Source organism: Chenopodium album, chromosome 1 (genome assembly GCF_948465745.1).
Source record: "Chenopodium album chromosome 1, dcCheAlbu1.1, whole genome shotgun sequence".
NCBI classification, from domain to species: Eukaryota; Viridiplantae; Streptophyta; class Magnoliopsida; order Caryophyllales; family Amaranthaceae; genus Chenopodium; species Chenopodium album.
This window is the reverse complement of record NC_137834.1, coordinates 88,779,136-88,801,885: the sequence shown is the minus strand read 5'-3', so window position 1 is coordinate 88,801,885 and position 22,750 is coordinate 88,779,136. Positions and strand designations below refer to the sequence as shown.

The 22,750-nt window shown below is 36.6% G+C and overlaps 3 protein-coding genes and 1 pseudogene across 3 annotated transcripts; 2 read left to right on the top strand and 2 right to left on the bottom strand.

Annotated features, from left to right (window-relative positions):
* Positions 1 to 5,165: 5,165 nt before the first annotated feature.
* Positions 5,166 to 6,350, bottom strand: LOC145638576 (uncharacterized). The gene is made up of 2 exons (XM_081689566.1): positions 6,248 to 6,350; positions 5,166 to 6,142 (listed from the first exon to the last, which is right to left on the bottom strand). The coding sequence occupies exons 1-2, from the start codon at positions 6,348 to 6,350 to the stop codon at positions 5,166 to 5,168; spliced, it is 1,080 nt and encodes a 359-aa protein (XP_081545692.1).
* Positions 6,351 to 7,126: 776 nt separating this feature from the next.
* On the top strand, positions 7,127 to 12,264 carry LOC145562065 (putative inactive ATP-dependent zinc metalloprotease FTSHI 4, chloroplastic). The gene is made up of 3 exons (XM_081622236.1): positions 7,127 to 7,543; positions 8,998 to 9,253; positions 9,675 to 12,264. Exons 1-3 carry the CDS (start codon positions 7,241 to 7,243, stop codon positions 11,717 to 11,719), a joined length of 2,604 nt encoding a protein of 867 aa, XP_081478362.1. The 5' UTR covers positions 7,127 to 7,240; the 3' UTR covers positions 11,720 to 12,264.
* Positions 12,265 to 12,756: 492 nt separating this feature from the next.
* Positions 12,757 to 16,956, bottom strand: LOC145625437 (uncharacterized). Its single transcript, XM_081678482.1, has 5 exons — positions 16,780 to 16,956; positions 16,640 to 16,685; positions 16,118 to 16,309; positions 13,779 to 15,560; positions 12,757 to 13,281 (listed from the first exon to the last, which is right to left on the bottom strand). The coding sequence occupies exons 1-4, from the start codon at positions 16,808 to 16,810 to the stop codon at positions 14,144 to 14,146; spliced, it is 1,686 nt and encodes a 561-aa protein (XP_081534608.1). The 5' UTR covers positions 16,811 to 16,956; the 3' UTR covers positions 12,757 to 13,281; positions 13,779 to 14,143.
* A 1,014-nt stretch (positions 16,957 to 17,970) lies between these two features.
* LOC145625429 (pre-rRNA-processing protein PNO1-like) lies at positions 17,971 to 21,935 on the top strand (annotated as a pseudogene).
* Positions 21,936 to 22,750: the final 815 nt, after the last annotated feature.

The window sequence follows — 22,750 nt, the reverse complement described above, 5'->3', positions numbered from 1 at the left end:
TTAAACAATTCCGTCCAGAATATGCTCGTGAATCTCGTGTCTCGGTCGCTGACGATGCTTTGCGGCAACCCCCAATACTTCACAATGTGTTTGAAGAATAATGACGCCGTCTCCTCAGCACCGCAGGCCTTCTGCAAGGGAACAAAGGTGGCATATTTTGAGAATCTGTCGATCACCACCATCACAGCTGAATACTGCTCTACTTTGGGGAGACCACTGATAAAGTCCATCGAGATGCTTTCCCACGGACGTGACGGAACAGGGAGGGGATCTAGGAGGCCTCCAGGTTTCTGACGATCTACCTTGTCTTGTTGACAAACCAAGCAAGTTCGGGTGTAGTGCATAACGGCTTCCTTCCTCCCGCGCCAACATCAGAACCAGGTGGGGCCTTCATATTTTCTGAGCAGTCGACGAGGTCGTCGACGGCTTAAGTGGGGGAGGATGCTAGAATCCAACCTCTTTATTATGTATTCTTCTTTATTTTCCTTGTAATTTCCCCTTTGTAATGTCTCTTTAGTCCTTCTTTTTATTTTCTAGGCTCTAGGGAGAATTATTGTGTTACTGTCATTTCAATGTTCACTTGTAATTCTCTACTAATGCAATATAAAGCTCTTTAGGGAGCGCATGGTTATTCAATCTACACTCTCTACCCCTTTGCTATTGCTTTAAGACTTGTGTGTTGTTTAAGCCTTTATAGATATTGTGCTTACCTTGTTTTAAAGCATCCCCTCCAAACCAAGAGACCCTCAAAAGACGCCCTCCTCTAGTCGGTTCCGCTTGTGCCCGCTTCGAAGTATCGGCCGTCACAAGCCCCGACCTAGCACCCGTTGTTGACGAGTGCTTTCTTAAGATACCTTGGTCCGTGTTGCTGAGTGCTTACGAACCTCCCTCACTTTAGGCTTGCGTCCTTGTCGCTAATAGACAAGCGTGCGCCGCACGATCCGGTGTCAAAACTCTCGGACCGTGACACCTTGGTAATGCAGGGGTTACAAGCAGTGATGTGTGGCACCCTGCCCCACCGGGCTGTGTTAAATTCAACTCAGATGCTCATGTGCCGAGTAATGGTGCTGCTGGAATTGGCGTGGTGGGGCGTGACACGAGTGGAAGGCTGGTTTGCACAGCCACGAAGAAGGCGTGGGGAGCTCAGGCGGAGTATGTTGAAGCTATGGCGGTATTATATGCCCTGAGACTTGCACGAAGGTTAGGCTATAAAAATATTTGGGTGGAGTGTGATGCGATTAATGTCGTTAAGCAAGTGAATTCGAGCTTTAAAGGGCTTTCTCCTTTGTTTATTATCTATGATGAGATTAGTTGCGATAGAGCTTGGTTTGATAGTCGTATTATTACCCATGTTAAGCGTTCTTGTAATACGGTTGCACACCTAGTAGCTAGGTGGGATACCGGTGATTGTTTGGAGTATGTACGACTTGATTCCTTCCCCCAAAGTGTGTTGACTTTGGTGGGATTAGATCTTAATTAATAAAATTGCTCTATCGTTTTCTTTCAATATATATATATATATATATATATATATATATATATATATATATATATATATATATATATATTCACTTGAAAAATGTTGATCATAATTTTTGGTTTAGTTGCTTGTTGATAGGCAATAGCAACTTAGCAAGCAAATAATCCGATATACTGGAGTGAAATATAGAGTGAAGCATTATTTTCCGACCATAGTAAGATTAAAAATATTTTAATTTGTGTCTGTATTCTATTTATTTGAATTTACATGCAAGCTTAATTGATAAGTTAGTAATTTTAAAGTTTGCAGATTATGATTAGATGACTATCTCAATTAATACTATCTTTGCTTTTACAACATAGTTGTTTTTATGCCGTTATTTATATATATAAAAAAATGATAATAGAATATTGTAGGTTTTTTTTTATTTTTTTTTTATTATTATTATTAAAAAAAAGGGGGCATAAAAGCATGATAAAAGGACATGTAAGTATGATAAGAACATTAAACCAAAACGCATCATGATTTGACTTGAATTTGAGTTTGATTCAAAGCTTAACAAAATAGTTAGCAAGGTCTAGTATGTACTCCGTAATAGAATTAAAACTAGTTAATGCCCGAGCCATGCTCGGATTTTTCATGTAATATATGGTTAAATTTTCTTTATGCATAATATAAAAAATTAATTTTGTTTGATGATTTTTTTTAGATGTATGATGATTTAATTAGTATCAAAATTAACAAACCTTTCGTCTATTATTCGGTCAAAATTGAATATGGGATCTTAAATAATAATATTTTTTAAAATAAAATAAAATTACCAACAAAAAAAAACACAACAAAAAAACTCCTAAGTTTTTGGGCGGGAAAATATTTTATGAGGAGTTGACACATATAATCCTTGGGATATTTTTGGTGATTATTTTAGTACAGAATATAGATAAGCAAAACAATAACTTGTGTGTTTGAATATAATATACGAGTAACATTTTATTTTATGTAAGTATAAACTTATTTAAAGCAATAGAATACATATCATTACTTCATTAGTAATTTGTGTTTTATAATACTCTCTCCGTCTCTTTATTAAATTTCTATTTATAGCATTTATTCCTCACATAATGAAAGAAATCTAATTAAGGGATAGAGGGAGTACTAGGTATGGTATACATTGTTTACACTAACTAGCCTTCTAGCCCGTGCAATGCACAGTTTATTCATAGAATATTTGCATTGAAATATGAATTAGAAAATATCAATAAGTCATTATGGTTATGATGTGTAATTGAAAACATGATTTTAAAAATTAAATTTTTGGAATTTTAATTAAAAATGAGGATTAAATAAAGAAGGTGGAGGGACTAAAATTAAAGAGAGAAAAACAAAAGGTTGAATTGAAGAGGGAAGATGAAGATGAAGTGGGCATGGCCGCATGGAAGATGAAATATAAGTTTAATGAAAGAATTAAAGAAAAATTGTGTAATAAAAATTAATAATGTAAGAAGACATGTGACACTTGAGTTAAGATATTGAAATGTAATAGGATGGAGAAATGAGTTTTACTTGATTAGAGTTTTTATATACTAAGAGCACTATCAGCAGAGATAAAAAAAAATTCCCTCACCACTCTCTCTCTAACTTTCCCTCTCCTCCACATCAGATTTTTAAAGAAAGAATTTTTTCCATCCCACCAACAACAAACCAAAAAATTCCCTCACCACTCTCTTTCTTACTTTTCACTATACCCCACTATATTCCCTCTCTTACTTATTTTCAATTATTATAATAATTATTATTCATATACTTGATGATAATTAAATTGTGACTTTAATTAATTACGAACTAATTAAATAATAATGATTAGTGGAAGACATAAGTAATAAAACTAGAAATGCATTACATTAATAAAAAGTAAAATATGATTACGATACATGATGATTAAAGCGTCATTAGATTTTAAGGGTTATTGTCACCAAACTTTTCCCAAATGTGCTCTATCAAGTCATCTTTCAAGGATTGATGAGTTCGTCTATTTTGCATAGCATCCCTTATCTCCAAATATTTATTAATGTCGATAGGACGTCCTGTTTGAAACTGAAATGTCTCATCATTATTTGGAGTACCACTTGTACTAGCTTCACCTCCTAGACGTGACATTGGGCGATCTGTTTCGTAATATCTTCTTGTTACTTCAGCATTTTTATAAGTATCTCGTTCATCCTCTACTATGATGTTATGAATTATGATACAAGCCTTCATAATGTCAGCTAGCACATCTTCATCGTAAGCAAGAGCTGGTTGTCGTACAATTGCAAACCTCGCTTGTAGGACACCAAATGCACGTTCGACATCTTTACGTGCAGCAGCTTGTCGTTCAGCAAAAAGCTTATGCTTATGAGTTTGAGGATTGGTAAATCCTTGCACAAAAGTAGCCCAACTCGGATAAATACCATCAGCTAGGTAGTAAGCCATATTATATTCATGGCCATTGACATTAAACTTCACTGGAGGTGCTCGACCTTGCAACACATCCGTAAAAACTGGTGAACGGTAAAGTACATTAAGGTCATTACAAGAACCTGGAATACCAAAAAAAGAATGCCATATCCATAGATCTTCATCTGCAACTGCTTCTAAAATGAGGGTTGCATTCTTATTTCGTCCGCAATATTGACCTTTCCATGCATTAGGGCAATTCTTCCACTCCCAATGCATACAATCAATACTGCCAATCATCCCTGGAAAACCCCGTTGGTCATTTCTATACAGGATCTTTCGTAGGTCTTTGTCCGTCGGGCTGCGTAAATATTCAGCTTCAAATACCTTGATGACCCCTTCACAAAAGTTTTTAAGACATTTCCGTGCAGTTGTTTGACCCATACGTAGATACTCGTCAACTGCGTCAGGAGCCACCCCATACGCTAACATTCTCATCGCTGCCGTGCATTTTTGTAGTCCAGACAACCCCAACTTCCCAGATGCATTTCGCCTTTGCTGGAAAAACACATCATTTTCCACAATCTTACAAAACAGAGGTCGTTTCATCCGAAACCTCCGGCGAAACTGACTTTCATTATATACAGGATGATCCGCAAAGTAGTCGTTGAACAATTGGTTGTGCCCTTGCTCATGATTTCTATCCATTTGAATCCGAGTATGAGCATTTGTATTATTACGTTGATCTCGAGGTGGAGGTGTTGGGTACAATATAGATGGTAAGTGATTATTGACAAGGTCGTCAATAACTTGGTGAAATTCTTCATTACTATCAGATGAAGAACTTGAGCTTGAAGAGCTTTTTTGAAACAACATTTGTGTTAATTTTAGTAAATTTATGTGGATGATGTTTTGAATGTGTATTGCAAACCATTCACATAGTCTTTATATTAGAATGAATGAGGCACATTTGTTCATATAGAATGACAAAAATAAGACTACACAATGACATAAATAAGATTACTACACAATGACAGAGTACCATAAAGATTACACAATGACATAAATAAGACTACACAATGACATAAATAAGACTACACAATGACATAGCTAGATAAGACTACATAATGTCAGAAACAAGACTACACAATGCAATAGATAAGACTACACAATGTCATAATTAAAACTACATAATTAATGTCAGAAACAAGACAATACAATGCCAAGCCAAAATACTAAGTGGTCATTTTTACCCGTACAGTTCCTGGAGTAATTTCTGCTTAAACTTCTCTTCCATTTCATTAAGCGATGTCTTAGACAACAAGACTTGCAATGTATCGAATTTTCGATTCAGTTTATCTGCCTCCATCTTCTCTTGTTGCATTTGGAGATTTTTCTCCTCCAACTCTAGTTGTCTTTGCTTCCTCATTTCCTTTTGTATATCAAAATCAAGTTTCTTTTGTTTAAGGCTTACCTCAACATCACGTTTATCATTGTAAACTTTCATCTGTTCACCAACAACAGTCAAATCTTCTGATGCTAACCCTTTGCCTTTTCTTCTGGCCTTGGCTTTCTTAACACCTTCAGGGCGACTCATACCTCCAGATACAAAGCAACTAGTAGCATCGTCTCTAGTTCTTTTACCACTACCGCTGCTCTCTTCAAGTTCTTTTTCCGCTTTGTGTTCAGCATCAACTTTCTTTCTTTCTTCCTTATTCAGACCCCACCTCATGAACTTTCTCCACTTTGGATATTCATTCACCTTTCCCCACGCAAATTGAAATTTAAAATTCCTTGGCGGATTTTGACAGGACCTTCGAAACAATTCATGGGCATTTTTTACCACATCACTATCATTGTACCCACTTCCCGTTATTTTACCAGCTTCTTCCATAACACTTGCCCAAATGAGTAGGTCAGCAGCCATCCTCCTCCAATGAGTCTCCAACATGTTCTTGTTCCGCTCTGGAATTTCATGTGGTCGAGATAGATGAGCCGCATCATATTCTCGATGTATATCTCTCCAAAGGTCAGCAAATTTTCTATCTTTGCCAATAATTGCGTCTGTGCAATTGTTGAAGTAAGCCTCAATTAGAGCTTCTTCCTCTTTAACAGACCAGTCACGGGTGTTTGTTGCAACTGGAATTGGCTTATTTCGCTCTGGCGGATACTGTGGTGTCTCTGGAACGATTTCTTCTTCATCACTAATGAATTGACTATTACTTCCTTAATAGATTTGTGGAGACTGGTTGTAATTTTGGTGAGTTGGTGGAGTTGTTTCTTCTGGAGGTGGTTTTTGTGGTGGAAAATTAGGAAAATTTGGAAAATTACCTCCAAACATTTGAAAAAACTGAGAAAATTGTGGATGATTCATAAGTGATGAAGGATCAAAGTCGTTCAAATTTTGTGAACGATTGGGATTACTAGGATCCATTTTTACTTTTAAAAAAGGGAACAAAATATCAAAAAAATTTAGGGGAAAAAAAATTACACACTTGAATGATACAATTATGAAATTTAAAGAGTAAAAAACGATATTTTCATAGTATCAAAATATTGAAAAATGGATGTCTATTTATAGATCAAGTTTTTTTTCCGTTGGTAATTTTAGTTTTTTTTTAAAAATAATTTACTGTATACAAAATAGCCGTTTTACACTAAAACAGTAATATATTTACTGTTACAACAAAGCTCTTCCAAAAAATGACACGTGTAAGAAGATCAATGGCTGACAATTAAACTCACCACAACATTGTATTTTTACCGTTGAAATATTAATTAATGTTAACTTTATGGTGGGCCCCACACAAAATTAATAAAAAAAAAAAAGAAAAAAACACAAAAACCTGCGCCATACCCCACCAAAAGTCAGCAACAATCAAGTTGAGAAAATTTTCTCCAAGAGAAAAAAATCTCATTTTTTCTAGATTTTTTTTGAGAAATTTTGTTGGTGGGATACTTTTTTTGGGGGAAAAAAAATTCTAGAGGAGAAAATTTTCTCTATTGCAAGTGCTCTAAGTATAGATTAAAGATCATTAATTTACGAGCCACATTTGAATGTTGATTTAATTTGAGTCCAATTAAAATTAAAATTCAAATTAAAAATTAATCCGAAAATTTTGAAATCAAGGAAGAAAATTGTGATTTTGAAGGTTATGAAGTTACAAAAATACCCCCAATCCCCAAAAAAGAGAGATAGAAAGAGAAAACCCCATTAAGCTGAAAGTGAGTTCATCCCAAAAACCCCTGAAAAATGTCCTCCTGTCAACTGTGAACTGTGAAGTTCCTCTCTAATCTCATCCTATGCATTAGAATTACAGCAAGATGATGATGACAATTACCAATAATTTCTGCAAAAATTTTGATTTTATTTTCTTCAACAATACCCATTTTTTAATTTCCTCTAAAAACCCCATTAAATCTTCTTCTTCATCTTCTAAGTTGAGAATTTCTTCAAAATCTCCCAATTTTTGCTCCATTAATTCCTTCCTTCGTCTCTCTAATCCCAGAAAAACCCTTAAATTTAAAACCCATTGCAATTCCAACTCCAATTTAACAACAACTGGAGATAATAAGCAAGCAGATGAAGTTGAAGAAGATGACACTGAGGCATTTCAGCTTTTTCAGGTCTTTTCCACTCGATTTTTCTATCAATTTCATATCTTTTATTAAGTTCCTTATTATTATTGTAACAATTATAAATTTTTTTTATGTGGGGTTTTTATTTTTTTCATATTTTAGTGTCAATTACTGAAATATTTGTAAAAATGAGTATGATTTTAATTATTATTGCCATTAGTTGGGCAGAACGGTTAAATAAGAGAAATGGGTTCTGGTTTATTTTCAAGAATATTGCTGAAATGTAGTTGAATTAACATTTAGAATTGATAATGATGGTGAAATTAGTGATTAATTTTTTTTGTTTGTTTATGTTTGTTGGAAGAATAGTTTTTTTATTTATTTTTTATTTGTTAATAGCATGGTTATTGTAGGGAGCTGATGAAATGCTTAATTGTTCGAAATTGGTGAAGTACTGCATTCAAAATGCTTAATTGGATGCTTATTGGCTTAGTGAAGAAGACCTGTTAGTTTCTGAGAGTGATATTCATGTTGCATAGTCAGATGTTTAAGGATTAATCGAACCTCGAGGGGAGCTATTTAATGGTATTTTAGTTTAGTATGCTATCGTGTTCTTGGAGAGACTGGGATATTATTTTGAAGTAGCAAACAGGATGTTCATGATACAACTGATTGAAAACTCGTGAGCAAATTCAAAGAATAAATTCTAAAAATGGGTTATAACATGAGTAATATTATTATACTAGCTTATCACTAATGAGAATCTTAAAATATTTGCAAACTGTTGGATGGAATATCACAGCTTAAAAGAAATCTGGAAACGTGAAAATCATAGCTTAAAACAATGTTCTCATAATTGAAGCTCGTTAATGAGGCTCCAGTCATGAGCTGAGGTTTGTCTGGAATTTCTGAGATCTATTCTATAGTTTGAGGCTTTGAGCTGATGCAAGCTAAGACAAACTACCCAAGCTTGTACTCATTATCACCACATAGTTATGAGACACGCATGAAAAAACAAGGTATCAAATATGAAGTAAATTGTTTTGTTTCAAGATACAATTAGGGTTGTTAGATAGTTTGATATGGTTAAAGAATATGGTACACCTCAATTGTGGCAAAATAAGTGTCCCGTTACTGAGGCAATATTGAACTTGTTTAAAATTCTCTGTATCCAATACTTTTGGCTAGGGCTGTTTTATCTTTGATGTGAGCATTTTGTTGACTAGTACTGTTTTTTATGATGATAATGATCTACACGCGCAAAACCATTCCCTGTTTCCAATACTTGTGTCTGAGGCAATGCGATTTGAGCATTTTTTGGCTGTTATATAATGATGATCTTATGCTTGTAAAACTATTTTGCTTTGAAAGTTTAGTTATCTTTCTTAGGCAGTTGGAAGTGACGACCACAGTATTAGTATATATGTTGAGCCGCAGTCTGTTAGTTTTACCTATGCATGTTGCACTACTAAGATGATTGCTCAACATCTGCGATCTTTCAGAAAGTTAGAGATGCAGAAAGAGAAAGAGTAAAGAAGCAGGAAGAGTTTGAGAACAAAGCAAATGTGCAGTTGGAAAGGCAGCTTGTAATGGCCTCTGAATGGAGCAGAACCTTGTTGACTATGCGTGGGAAATTGAAAGGAACTGAGTGGGATCCTGTGAATTCACACAAAATTGATTATAGTGAATTTATGAGTCTCTTAAACACAAAGAATGTCAAATTTATGGAATACTCAAATTTTGGTCAGACTATATCAGGTTAGAAAAACATGTCTCTTTGTATTCATTTGTGTTTTCTATTCTTCATCTATCTGCCTCCCCCTCCCCCCCCCCCCCCCCCCCCCCCCCTCTAGTTATCTTTTCCTCTTTGCTGCGCTTTCTTAGTTACATTTGCTTGGTGGTTCACGGGGGATGGGGTAGTTGCTCTGAAGCACTTTAAATTTAAGAATTTACTAGTTTATCCGATCTAAAAGTGGCAGCTTTTTATGTTTCATAACTTACTAAAAATGAGTGTCTTTTAATGTTATTAAGATATGATGTTCTAAAAAAAACTGATTGTTGTTATAGCTCTATATTAGTATTCATATATTCTGGTCTTCCCCTCAAATCAGAGAGTTTATGTTCATTCGTGCTCCTAAAAATTGATCTTTAATTTTGTTGCTAATGGGTTTCTATGCAGTGATATTGCCTCACTACAAAGATGGGATGGTAAAAGGAATCTCTGAAGAAAACCAAAAAGAGGAAGTTGTTTTTAAGCGCCACATAGTTGACCGGATGCCAATTGATTGTTGGAATGATGTTTGGCATAAGTTGCATCAACAATTGGTAAGTGTTGATGTAATAAATGAGAACACAGTGCCTGCAGAAGTCTATTCTTCTGTTGCAACAGCTGTCGTATGGTCTATGAGGCTAGCTCTTTCCATAATGTTGTATCTATGGATTGATAGTGTTACAAGGCCAATATATGCCAAGTTAATCCCTTGTGATATGGGGAAACCCAGCAAAAAGGTGAGACAGCCCCTTAAGCGTCGTGCATTGGGATCATTGGGGAAGAGTCGAGCGAAATTTATATCTGCAGAAGAAAGAACAGGAGTGACATTTGATGATTTTGCTGGCCAAGAGTATATAAAACGAGAATTGCAAGAGATTGTACGGATTCTAAAAAATGAAGAAGAGTTTCAGGATAAAGGCATTTATTGCCCCAAGGGTGTGTTACTTCATGGCCCTCCAGGAACTGGTAAAACATTATTAGCTAAAGCTATTGCTGGGGAAGCAGGACTTCCTTTCTTTGCTGCCAATGGGACGGATTTTGTAGAGATGTTTGTTGGTGTAGCAGCATCTCGGGTGAAGGACCTTTTTGCTAGTGCTCGATCATTTTCTCCTTCTATCATTTTTATTGATGAGATCGATGCTATTGGTAGCAAGCGTGGTGGTCCTGACATTGGAGGTGGCGGGGCTGAAAGAGAACAAGGTCTGCTTCAAATATTAACTGAAATGGATGGGTTTAAAGTTTCCACATCACAGGTATTGGTCATCGGAGCTACCAATCGACTAGATATCCTTGATCCTGCCTTGCTGAGAAAAGGAAGATTTGACAAGATTGTAAGAGTTGGTCTACCCTCCAAAGATGGTAGATTGGCTATATTGAAGGTACATGCAAGGAACAAGTTTTTTCGTTCTGAAGAGGAAAAAGAAGTATTGCTGCAGGAAGTGGCAGAGCTAACTGAAGATTTTACTGGAGCCGAGCTACAGAATATTCTCAATGAAGCTGGAATATTGACTGCTAGGAAAGATCAAGACCACATTGGCAGAGAAGAACTACTGGAGGCCTTGAAAAGGCAACAGGGTACATTTGAAACTGGAATAGAAGATACAAAGGAAATTCCAGAGGAATTGAAGGTGAGATTAGCCTACAGAGAAGCAGCTATTGCCGTCTTGGCTTGTTATTTTCCTGACCCATATCGTCCTTTTGTTGAGACCAACATTAAGTCAGTTCAAAGCCAGCCTAGTATGCGTTATGCTGAAGTTTCTGGAAGGGTGTTCTTGAAAAAATCAGATTATGTGAACTCCATTGTTCGAGCTTGTGCTCCCAGGGTTGTTGAAGAAGAGATCTTTGGGATAGACAACTTGTGCTGGATTTCATCCAAAGCTACTCTTGAAGCTTCAAGATTAGCTGAGTTTTTAATTTTGCAAACAGGGATGACAGCTTTTGGAAAAGCATATTATAGACATCAGCGCGATCTTGTCCCAAATCTCGCTCCCAAACTTGAAGCTCTAAGAGAGGAATACATGCGTTTTTCTATTGAGAAATGTTCATCGGTGTTGAGGGAACATTATGCTGCTGTGGAGACAATTACTGATGAACTCCTTGATAAGGGAGAGATGAATGCCTCAAAAATATGGGAGATTTATGAAACATCTCCCCGAATTTCTCAGCCAGCTGTTGATCCTGTTGATGAGTATGGTGCTTTGGTCTATGCTGGAAGATGGGGTTTACATGGTATCTCTTGTCCAGGGAGGGTTACCTTTGCACCCGGTAATGTGGGATTTTCAACCTTTGGGGCACCTCGTCCCATGGAAACTCAAATTATTAGTGATGAAACCTGGAAGCTAGTAGATGATATTTGGGATAAAAGGGTTGATGAGATGAGAGATGAAGTTTTGACTGAGGTTGCAGAAGAAAAGGAGAGACCAGCACTATTGATGGCTAGCCATTTCCTATGATATCATGATTTTCAAGCAGAAGACTCATCTTACACCTTGTATCTCTTGTTGGAAGTTATTGCAGCTTGAAATGAGATCATCGTTTCTATACAGCTCTACACATACTCATTTATAGCAGATTTTGATAGCAGTTGATGAGATTTAGGCATCAATAGCAGTTCTTCAGGTACATTAAGATAATATGAGTGGACTCATTGAAGAAGCTGCATATCAAGGCAAGTTTAGGCTCTCAGATGGGTTCGGCGTCATTATTTTGAGCAATACATGCAACCCTTAAATTGTTCTTAAACCTTTTTTTTTTTATTTGGGCTGAGGGGAGGGGTTGGCTCTGTTGGTGTGTGAGGTGTTGTGAAATTGCAAAGCAAGCTGTATGTTGCAAATTGTACCATGAATTTTTTTGTCAAGCGAAGAAGAAATGATAAGTAAGTTGAATGCATAGTCTCATTATCAAAATTTATGCCACCATTAGAATTCTCTGGAAAACGTCGTCATCTACAGACCCCCTTCCTTTTTTGTAGCTTGCTCATTCAGGACTCACGCAGTCACTTTGTGGTCTTGGGGTCTTCTTCCAAAAAATCTTTAGAAAACTTTGTCTGTTTTGCCAATCGAGGTAGGCATGTCATGGCAGTGGAATCCTTGGTGATCAACCCGCTCCATGAGTAAGAAACTCTCCTATGATAATGAGGTATAAACATGGCTAGCCCCAAGGATTATTTATGCCGCTTGCATCTCATTTTGCGATGTGAAGGCTTGTTCAATGAAGCTAAAAAAACCTTGCTAAAAACCATAATTGATTCTCAGAATGAAATGTCAAAGGAATTCAACCTCCAAAATTAACATTCAAGGATCAATGAATCACATCATAGATGTTAAGGGGGCGGTCTAGATGAGGATAACTTTTGGCTTTCTAATTTTTACTATACTGAACTGCATCCAGCAAACTCGCATTGGTAGGGGTGGAGAGATTGGAGCACCAAAAGGTAGGGGACTAAAATGAAGCCATTCAAAATTTTTGAAAATAGATCAATCTCTGGGAAAAGAAGTTAGGCATTCGGTTGACAATTGTTAATTTCAGGTGTACAAACATATGATGGGGGACAAAGTTTTCACAATCCCCTCCCAAGTGAATTAAAATTCAAGAAAAACAAGTATAGCGATACACTTAATTTTAACAACTCTTCACGAGTTTGTTGGTTTAGGATAACATTACTTTTTGCGAATATAACAGTAAACGATATGGCAATCAATATTCATACCACAGCCAGCTTGGCCTCAATCGTTACACTTACACCTCAGACAATTTTCCCTTTTCATCAAGCAGAGTAAATTATGTACATCAATATTGTCCCCCATCTCAAACTTCCATGTATTATTTTGCCACAACCATCAATGAAACCGAGATTCGTTTTTTGCTGGAATTGTAAAAGCCTAGACAAGCCCTTCCTCACCCCTTGATTAGCCCTGACAGCAAATAACACTCTGCACAGTCTTGGTGCTCATCCATTAGTGAAATCTCAGTAATCCTTCGTATCAAATCATATTGATAGTGACATCCAGTGTACCTGTTTATCAAATAATACACAAAGAATCTTTAAGAATAACTGTTGTAGACTTGTAGGTATCTCATTGAGGAGACAAAGGGTGTAAAATTTGAAGGGCGCATTAGGCGAGTATAAATGTTTTTTTGTTTTTTTTTTTTTTTTTGACAAAAACGAGTATAAATGTCTATAAAGAATGAAGATTTGTATAGTGGTTCTAGCATCAACTAGAAGTCAGAGTAGCATACTAAATAAATAAATGAAAAGGAAATCAATGAAGCTAAAAGCCTAAAACAATACTGTTCTGACTTCTGAGAAGGCCAAACAACGTTTGCACTACCCAAAATTACTTCCAGAAAAGGCCAGATGTAATCATGTGTTCTTTTCTTATAACGACACTATGCACAAGCACAAATCCTAATTGTTCTAGTCAGATTTAATCATACAAAATCCATTGCAAAATTTCTTCCTAGCCAATATAAGCTAAGCTGATCGCAGAACAAAGATGCTAAGGCACATACCTCAAATGGAGCACTGCAAATTTCTCAGCTGCAGTGCTACTGTGTCTGTAAGCACTCTCGGGAAAGTAATAACCCATAAGTGACAAATGTTTGAGAACACTGGGATTTGATATCGTTTACTTGACTTACAAAGCAGTACGATGTCATCAGAGGGATCGTCAATCATCACCCACTCCCATCTGCTCAAATTGGCTTGCACCCCTATCTTCGATCTAAGAGCTCATCATCTAGACCAAGCCATCTCAAGTCTCAAGTCTCAAGTCATAATAGTCCAAGATGACAATGCATCATCTAGACTTAATAACAGTTTCTTACATAACCTCCAAAGGCATTATGCACATTAAGTCTCCTGCTTAAGCACATTCCTACCCATCCAATAGATTGTCAAAGAGGCTAAGTGACTGCTTCAGCCCTTCAGCTCTGCAGTGTCTTTTAACCAATATGTGGCATGGGACGTGATCAACCTGAAGGCCAGAATTCCATATCCTGAAAAATATTTCTTCTGCCTCCTTGTCTTGACCCTTTAAACAATAACCTTTGATCAGTTCTGTGTAAGTCACAACATCTGGAAGATACCCCCTCCTAAGCATTTCATCATGCAATTGAAGTGCAAACTGTATTAACCCAAGATTACAAGTGGCACCCACCAACATGTTGTATGTCACTAGATCAGGAACTTGTCCACTCTGATCCATCTCTCTTTTTAGAGATAGAGCTCCATTGATGTTCTCTTCTTTCAACAAGGCATATATCATTGCATTGTAGGTGTATGTATTCAGGGGAACGCCAAAAGCAACCATCTTCTCTCTGATGGACAGTGCATTCTTGGTGTCTCCGTATTTTCCATAACCATAGATAATGGAATTCCAAATAACAGGCTCTGGGATAGTGGAATTCTCTAACATACAGCTGAGTATTTTGGCTGCCTTATCAACCTCTCCGCGTAAGCAGAGGCCTTGAACAATCATCTTATAAGTGATGCAATCAGGAGCCACTCCCATATTTAGCATTATACTAAGCATGTTCAATGCCTCATCAAAAGCTCCAAATTTACAGAAGTAACTTATAAAGGTATTAAAAGTAACAACATCGGGTTGAATTCCTCTCTTAATCATTTCCCCAAAACAACTAAATGCAAGTTTAATTTCCTGATTTGAGCAAAAACCATGTATAAGAACATTAAAAGCAACAACATCTAATTGTTTACCCTCTTGCAACAATTTCGTCAATTGATCAAGAGCTTCAGCAATATCTCCATTCTTAAAATAACTATCCATTAGTATGGTAGACGTAATTAAATCAATCTGTGTCCTCTCAGACTCATCTTTTAAAATCTCTGCAAGGAAATTCCTAGCTCCTTCCACCAAACCTTCTTTACATAAAGCATGAATAAGTATATTACAAGTAATCCTGTTTGGCTTGATTCCATAATTAGCCATTGAAGAAAACAAAGACAAAGCTTTGTCTACATCACCCTTTAAACAATAACCCTTGATAAATGTGTTGAAAGTTGCACAATTAGGAGAGGGGCCTTGGGCTAACATCTCTCTAACAAGATAATCAGCTTTCTCCAAACACCCAACTTTACAAAATGCATTGACTAGGTGATTGTGTGTAATTACATCAGGAACATAACGATTTGTGATTAGCTTGCTTCGAAGCCAAAGGGCAACATCTAACTTACCTTCCAAACTTAAAAGCCTAATAGCAGCTTCAAGTTCTCGAAAATCAGTGGTTGTGGAGATCTTCGCCAATATAATTTCAGGTACTGACAAAGTTTCCCTGCAATATCAATCACATATGTATATTCAATAATCCAATAGTATTACTCCAAAATTGCATCTCCCAAGACAAGTTAGGTCCATAAGGCCTATACTAAATAAACCTTAACATGGGAATCTAAGACTCTTAACTACTAGTATCATGTTATGATCCAATATCGGCTATGTCGCATAAATAATTGCACAATTATTTACACGTAATCAGTAATGCTAGGGGTAAAAAATGTCACTAAAGCCATTACTTTTTCCTAGAATAGGAATCACAACTACAATTCTAAGAAACAGGTAGTCGGCTAGGCTATAATCCAACAGACACACAATCACTCCCAATAATAGATATACATTGAATCGCTGTAGCTACAGAGAAGATTAGGCAACTAGCAACAAAAAATCCTAGAGCCTTGCGGTAGTTTATGTGGTTCACTTATCCAGCAATCTTACATAACATGGCAAAGGTGATATATTTAGTACAGGGGACAAACCCAAAAAACACGATGATGTGAGCATAAAAATTTAATCAATAATGGCAAAAAGAAAAACTCTGCAACAAAAGGTCACCTTACGGTCTTCAAGCGATCCAAGGTGCTTTTTATAATGCCATCCAACACATTAAAAACTGCTTGAGGCGCTTCTCCCTCGTCAAAGCCATTGCTTCCTGAAGGAGAACCTTGAACCATCTGTTGACAAGAGTCTCGTACATTCACGGCTAAATCTTTAACAAACATGACAATTGCATCATATCCAAATATCCTGTACATATATATAATAATGAATTCAACAAAGAACTACTACCATAAACAATTTATTAATTAAGGATTTAAAATCACAAAAATGATCAACTAAAATTTATGGAAATCATCAACAACCAAAATTGCAACAATTAACAACCAAAATTGCCATAACCTAATACTAATGCACAATCAAGTACTGGGTTTTTTTACTAAACTATCATGAAATTAGCAATTCAATAAACCCTAAACTACAAAATGCAAGAAATATCATACAATGTACTTCAATTTACACCAAAATAAAGCAAATTAAAAATGAAAAACATAGGATTGAGAAATGAAGAGAGCTTACGGATGGCGCGGAGAAGAGAGTGAGCTGAATCTCGCCGCCGCCATAGCTGAAAACCCAGAAAACAGCGCAGAAACCCAGATTAAAGTATTGATTGATAATAAAAATTATTCAGAAAAAAGAGAGATTTTTGAGAGATTTACCAAAGAAAGAGTAATGTGATGCGCACGCCATGAATGAGCTCGAAAAGCTCCGATTAAAGCAGGATTCGAGGTCTTCAAAAACCCAAAAAAATAATCCCTAATTATGATTTGGGGAAAGTAGGGGGAGGAAGAAAACGATGATGAGGAATGTAAATTAGGGATTCAATGCAGATTGAATTTTTTGTCGACATAAAAATGGTATTCAGAATTCTACATGTAATGTAAATAAAATATACTTTGTGTTTAAGCCAATAGTGTCTATATTACATAAATCAAATTCAATTATGCTAAGAAAAAGTCGTGTTGTGTTAGGTTTGTGCCTATATTACAAAAATTGAATTCAATTATGCTCGATTCACATGTAATGTCGTGTCTGCGATCTTCCTAAAAATTCTTTAGTTTTATGTCAAGTTGTCGTGCATGTGTTAAAGTTTTTTAAAATGATGTTCATGCATGGCCCAAAGCTTATTAGGGGTCGTTTGGTTGAAGTTTTTGTAATAGATTAGAATGAAGTTAAAACACATTCCATCCATTTTGTTGTTTAGTTAGGCAAATTTAGGTATGTGATCTCATATAAGGGGGTTCTAATTCTACTCCATCCCCCTATATCCCATACCCACCTTACCCCCTTAAGATTCACAATCCATTCCTTTTATGAAATGTAAAAACTATTCTAAAGAATACACCAAACAAGTTTAGACAAGTATGAGTTTTAGAATCCATACCTCCCAAATTTGAGATTTCATACCTATCCTTTTCAGTTTAATGAACCAAACGGCCCCTTAGTGTGTCTTTGAAACTGCGCCTGCTTCTTTAAAATCATTTAAACGACTCCTTAATTTAGGCCTTAGAGGATTAAGCAAACAGTTTTAGTGGTGTTTTGAAGTGAATTTTTCTTAGTAAAATTATTTAATTTGTTGCCTTTGTGAATTGTGAAAGTAACCAAATTAATAAGTTGTTGGATGGATTCTTCAACCGTAATATTTGCATGATATATATAATGTTTTATGATACTTCGAGCAAAACTCGAAGTTGGTTCAATTTAATGCCTGATTGTTGTTCATGGTTTTATACCCCTTTGAAAATTTTTATTTATAAAACCACCCTTGGGTGCATGTACCTCTGTGCATTTGAGTGTATATAAAAGGCTCTAATACTCTTTGGATGTATAGATTCAGTTTTCTTCGTAATATGGAATTGGCAAGGAAGCCAAAATTTGGGGCCATTCAGCCTCAAGAAGTGTTAGATAGTGTTGAACTTCAGTTCTGCTTTGTGCCTGCACTACCACACCGTCGCACACCTCTTGCAAAACATGGAAAAGCCAGATTTACGAGCCCATTCGCAATGACATGAAATTGACATCCGCATGAACCTTAAGGCGAAACAAGTTGAACTAAGACTATGCTTAACACCCCGGACATTAGCAACCTTTACAAGTGTGCTAGCTATGTTCAAGCCTTCATGTGGGGGTTTGAACCTGAGCAAGTAAGGGATGTTTTTCTCAAGTATGATCATTTTCATATGTCTACAATCGATATCCTGGATATCAAGCGTACTCTTTGGGGGGATCACTTGACTCGAGCCATTGGAAGGATTTGTGGGAAAGGTGGGAAGACCAAATTCATGATTGAAAATGCTACTAAAACTAGGATTGAAGGCCGAAACCTCCAAAATTTCTCAAAAAGCGTGGATATTAGCCTTTAAATTTGTAATTTTTTGACTTTTTTCGCCCGGATATAAAAATTGTCGAAATGTTTACCGTAGTACCAAATATCCTCCCGGAGTCCAACTGGGTGGGTGGAATCATCCAATTTGCCTTTAAACGACCAATTTACCAGTTTAAAACTTACAGCGATTTCATTAATTCAAGCCTACCCCGAACATTTATGACAACAAATAAAGATCATATATGGTTCCTAACGACATTATATAACCCCGATTCCCTAGAATTTCAAGATTTTACGACATTGGGCCCCGAAGACTCCAAAAATTCTCAAAAAACGTGGATAATAACTTTCAATTTTTGAATTTTTTGACTTTTTTTTGCCCCAAAAATAAAAATTGTCAAAATGTTTACCATGATCTCTAATATCCTCCGGGAGTCCAATTGGGTGGGTGGAACCATCCGATTTGCCTTTAAACGGCCAATTTACCGGTCTACAACTTACGTCGATTTCATTAACTCAAGCCTACCACAAACATTTATGACAACATATAATGATCATACATGGTTCCAAACGGTATTATATGACCCCGAGATTAATCCCCTAAAATCTAAAGGCTTTTCGACACCGGGTCCTGAAACCTCCGATCCAAAATTTCTCAAAAAACGTGGATATTAACCTTCAATTTTGGAATTTTTTACTTTTCTTCGCCCGGAAATAAAAATTGCCGAAATTTTTACCATGGTCCATAATATCCTCCGGAAGTCCAATTGGGTGGGTGGAACCATCCAATTTGCCTTTAAACGGCCAATTTACCGGTTTACAACTTACGCCGATTTCATTAACTCAAGCCTACCACAGACATTTATGACAACATATAGTGATCATATATGGTTTCAAACGGCATTATATGACCCCGAGATTAATCTCCTAAAATTTAAAGGCTTTTCGACACGGGGCCTCGAATCCTCTAAAATTTCTCAAAAAACGTGGATATTAGCCTTCAATTTTGGAATTTTTTTTACTTTTCTTCGCCCGGAAATAAAAATTGACGAAATTTTTACCATGGTCCCTAATATCCTCCGGGAGTCCAATTGGGTGGGTGGAACCATCCTATTTGCCTTTAAACGGCCAATTTACCGGTTTACAACTTGCACCGATTAAATTAACTCAAGCCTACTACGAACATTTATGACAACATATAATGATCATATATGGTTCCAAACGACATAATATGACCCCGAGATGTATCCCCTTAAATCTCAAAACTTTTCGACACCGGGCCTCGAAACATCCCAAATTTCTCAAAAAACGCGGATTTCAATTTTGGAATTTTTTTACTTTTTTTCGTCCGGTAATAAAAATTGCCGAAATGTTTACCATGGTCCCTAATATCCTCCGGGAGTCCAATTGGGTAGGTGGAACCATCCAATTTGCCTTTAAAAGGCCAATTTAATTACCGGTTTACAACTTGCACGGATTTCATTAACTCAAGCCTACTACGAACATTTATGACAACATATAATGATCATATATGGTCCCAAACGGCATTATATGACCCCGAGATGTATCCCCTAAAATATTAATATTTTCTACACTGAGATCCGAAACCTCCAAAATTTCTCAAAAAGCGTGGATATTAGCCTTCAATTTTGAAATTTTTTGATTTTTTTCGCCCGGAAATAAAAATTGCCGAAATGTTTACCATGGTCCCTAATACCCTTCGGAAGTCTAATTGGGTGGGTGGAACCATCCAATTTGCCTTTAAACGACCAATTTACCGGTTTACAACTTGCACCGATTTCATTAATTCAAGCCTACCACGAACATTTATGACAACAAATAATGATCATATATGGTTTCAAACGACATTATATGACCCCGAGATGTATCCCATAGAATTTCAAGACTTTTCGACACAGGGCCCCGGAACCTCCAAAATTTCTCAAAAAGCGTGGATATTAGCCTTCAATTTTGGACTTTTTTGACTATTTTTCGCCCGGAAATAAAAATTGCCGAAATGTTTACCATGGTACCAAATACCCTCTGGGAGTCCAATTGGGTGTGGGAACCATTCAATTTGCTTTTAAACGGCCAATTTACCGGTTTACAACTTGAATTGATTTACCGGTTTACAACGGCCAATTTAATTAACTTGCAACGAACCTGACTTGAACCGAAATTGACCCAAACCCGTTTTTACCCGTCAAAACCCGAATTTAACCCGATTTGTTACTAACCTGACCTGAATTAAACCCAACTCGTTCCTAACCCGACTCGAATTTAACCCTACCTATTACAACCCGACCTGAATTTAATCCGACTTGTTATTGACCTGACCCAAATTCAACCCGACTTATTATTGACCCGACCCAAATTTTACCTTACGTATTACTTACCCAACCCAAAAATTCAACCCGATTTGTTACTAACTCGACTCAAAATTAACACGACTTGTTATTGACCAGACCTAAATTCAACCCAAATTGTTCCTGACCCGATTTCAAATCACCTTAAATGCAATTTAGACCACCTTATTATTGTTGATCAAAGCATTTTTGTCTTGGGAGACCAAGTCGGTCCAGGCCAGCAAAAGAAAGGAGCATCATTCTCAAATTTAAGGTTAAATATAGTATATATTTGTTGTATGGTCAAAGGAGATAATTATCTTCCTATATTATAAACTGTAGTTCATTAGTATATTGCCATATATATTATAGTCAAAGGAAATAATTAGCTTGATAAAAATGATAATTATCTATTTATAGTTAGTTGAACTTGAATATGACCTGACTTGGAAATGACCCGACCTGATTGTAACCTGCAAATTATTGACTTGAACATAACCCGATTTGAATCCGAGAATGACCCGACTTGGAAATGACCCAACCTGATTATAACCCGCAAATTATTAACTTGAACCGAACCCGACTTGAACCCAAGACTGACCCGACTTGAAAATGACCCGACCTGATTATAATCTGCGAATTATTGACTTGAACCGAACTCGACTCAAACCCGAGAATGACCCGACCTGATTCTAACCCGCAAATTATTGATTTGAACCGAACCCGACTCGAACCCGAGAATTACCCCAACCCGTGAAAACCCGAATTAAACCCGACCTATTGTTCACCCGACCCGAATGTAACCCTACTTAAACCCGACCCAAACCTGATAAGAAGTATGACCCGACGTGACCCGACTCAAGTATGACCCAACCCAAACCCGACCCGCATAGGTTATGGAATTAATCTGAATTGACCCAACCCGAGTTGACCCGACCCACTCTTACCCGACCCAAACCCGACCCGTTTACCCGAATTGACAGCTCTAATTGTAGTTGCTGCTAACAAGATTCACATTGTGGGTTCTCATGATGCTATCAAAATTGCAACAGACTGTCTATGCCGCCTTATTATGGGCTCCCCTGCTGCCAAAATCTCTTCAAGGCATAGAACTATCACAGCTCGGGCATCCGATAGATTCTAACTTGATTTTTATCTGCTGGTAATTTGATGATTCCTCCAAATAATGTGAGGCAGCATATGAGCCTACTTGTATTAAAGTATAGTGCCTGAATTTTCGAATGTTTCCTTGTTTTATTTTTGTGCAGATAGAGTGCATAGGCATTAGTGGAATAGTGGTTCTTGCTCTGAGTTTATGAATTATGCAACTGCTTCTTTTAAATCAAAAGATGGAAGCTTATTATTGGCAGCCCAAATTAAGTGGTAATGCAGTGTCTTCTTCTGTTTCACTTGAGAAATTCGGTTTCAGCATAGGCTGCATAGACTGCTCGATTCAATCAACGAGTATATAAAGTATTTTTAATACATGAATTAAACATCAAATATCAGCAAACTATAGGCACGTTGATGAGATCGGTATAATGAGAATTAGCAGGAGAGTTGCACAAAATAAATAACAGTAATCTGATGTTGGAAGAGTGAAACAATAATGCTGATAAACAATGATATATATGACTGAAAGATTGAGTTCTGATGTTAATAATGTTAGCAGTTTATCTCTTAAATTAGATGTTATCAGGTGCTCTTTATGGAATTCAGAAGAAGTCTCGTTGTTCAAAAGCTGAGTTGGTGACTATGTATTAAAAATTGAATCTTAATCAGAATGTCAAATATACTTCGTACAACATTAACCCAATTCAGAGCTCTTAATGATGTAATGAAACAAGAAGAATTAACGAAAGGGATGATAACAAAATTGTAGTAAAAATGCTTTGGAGTAATCAAAACCACCAGCAAATGATCCTATGACTTGCATATGCATTCAGGGTACGGATTCTG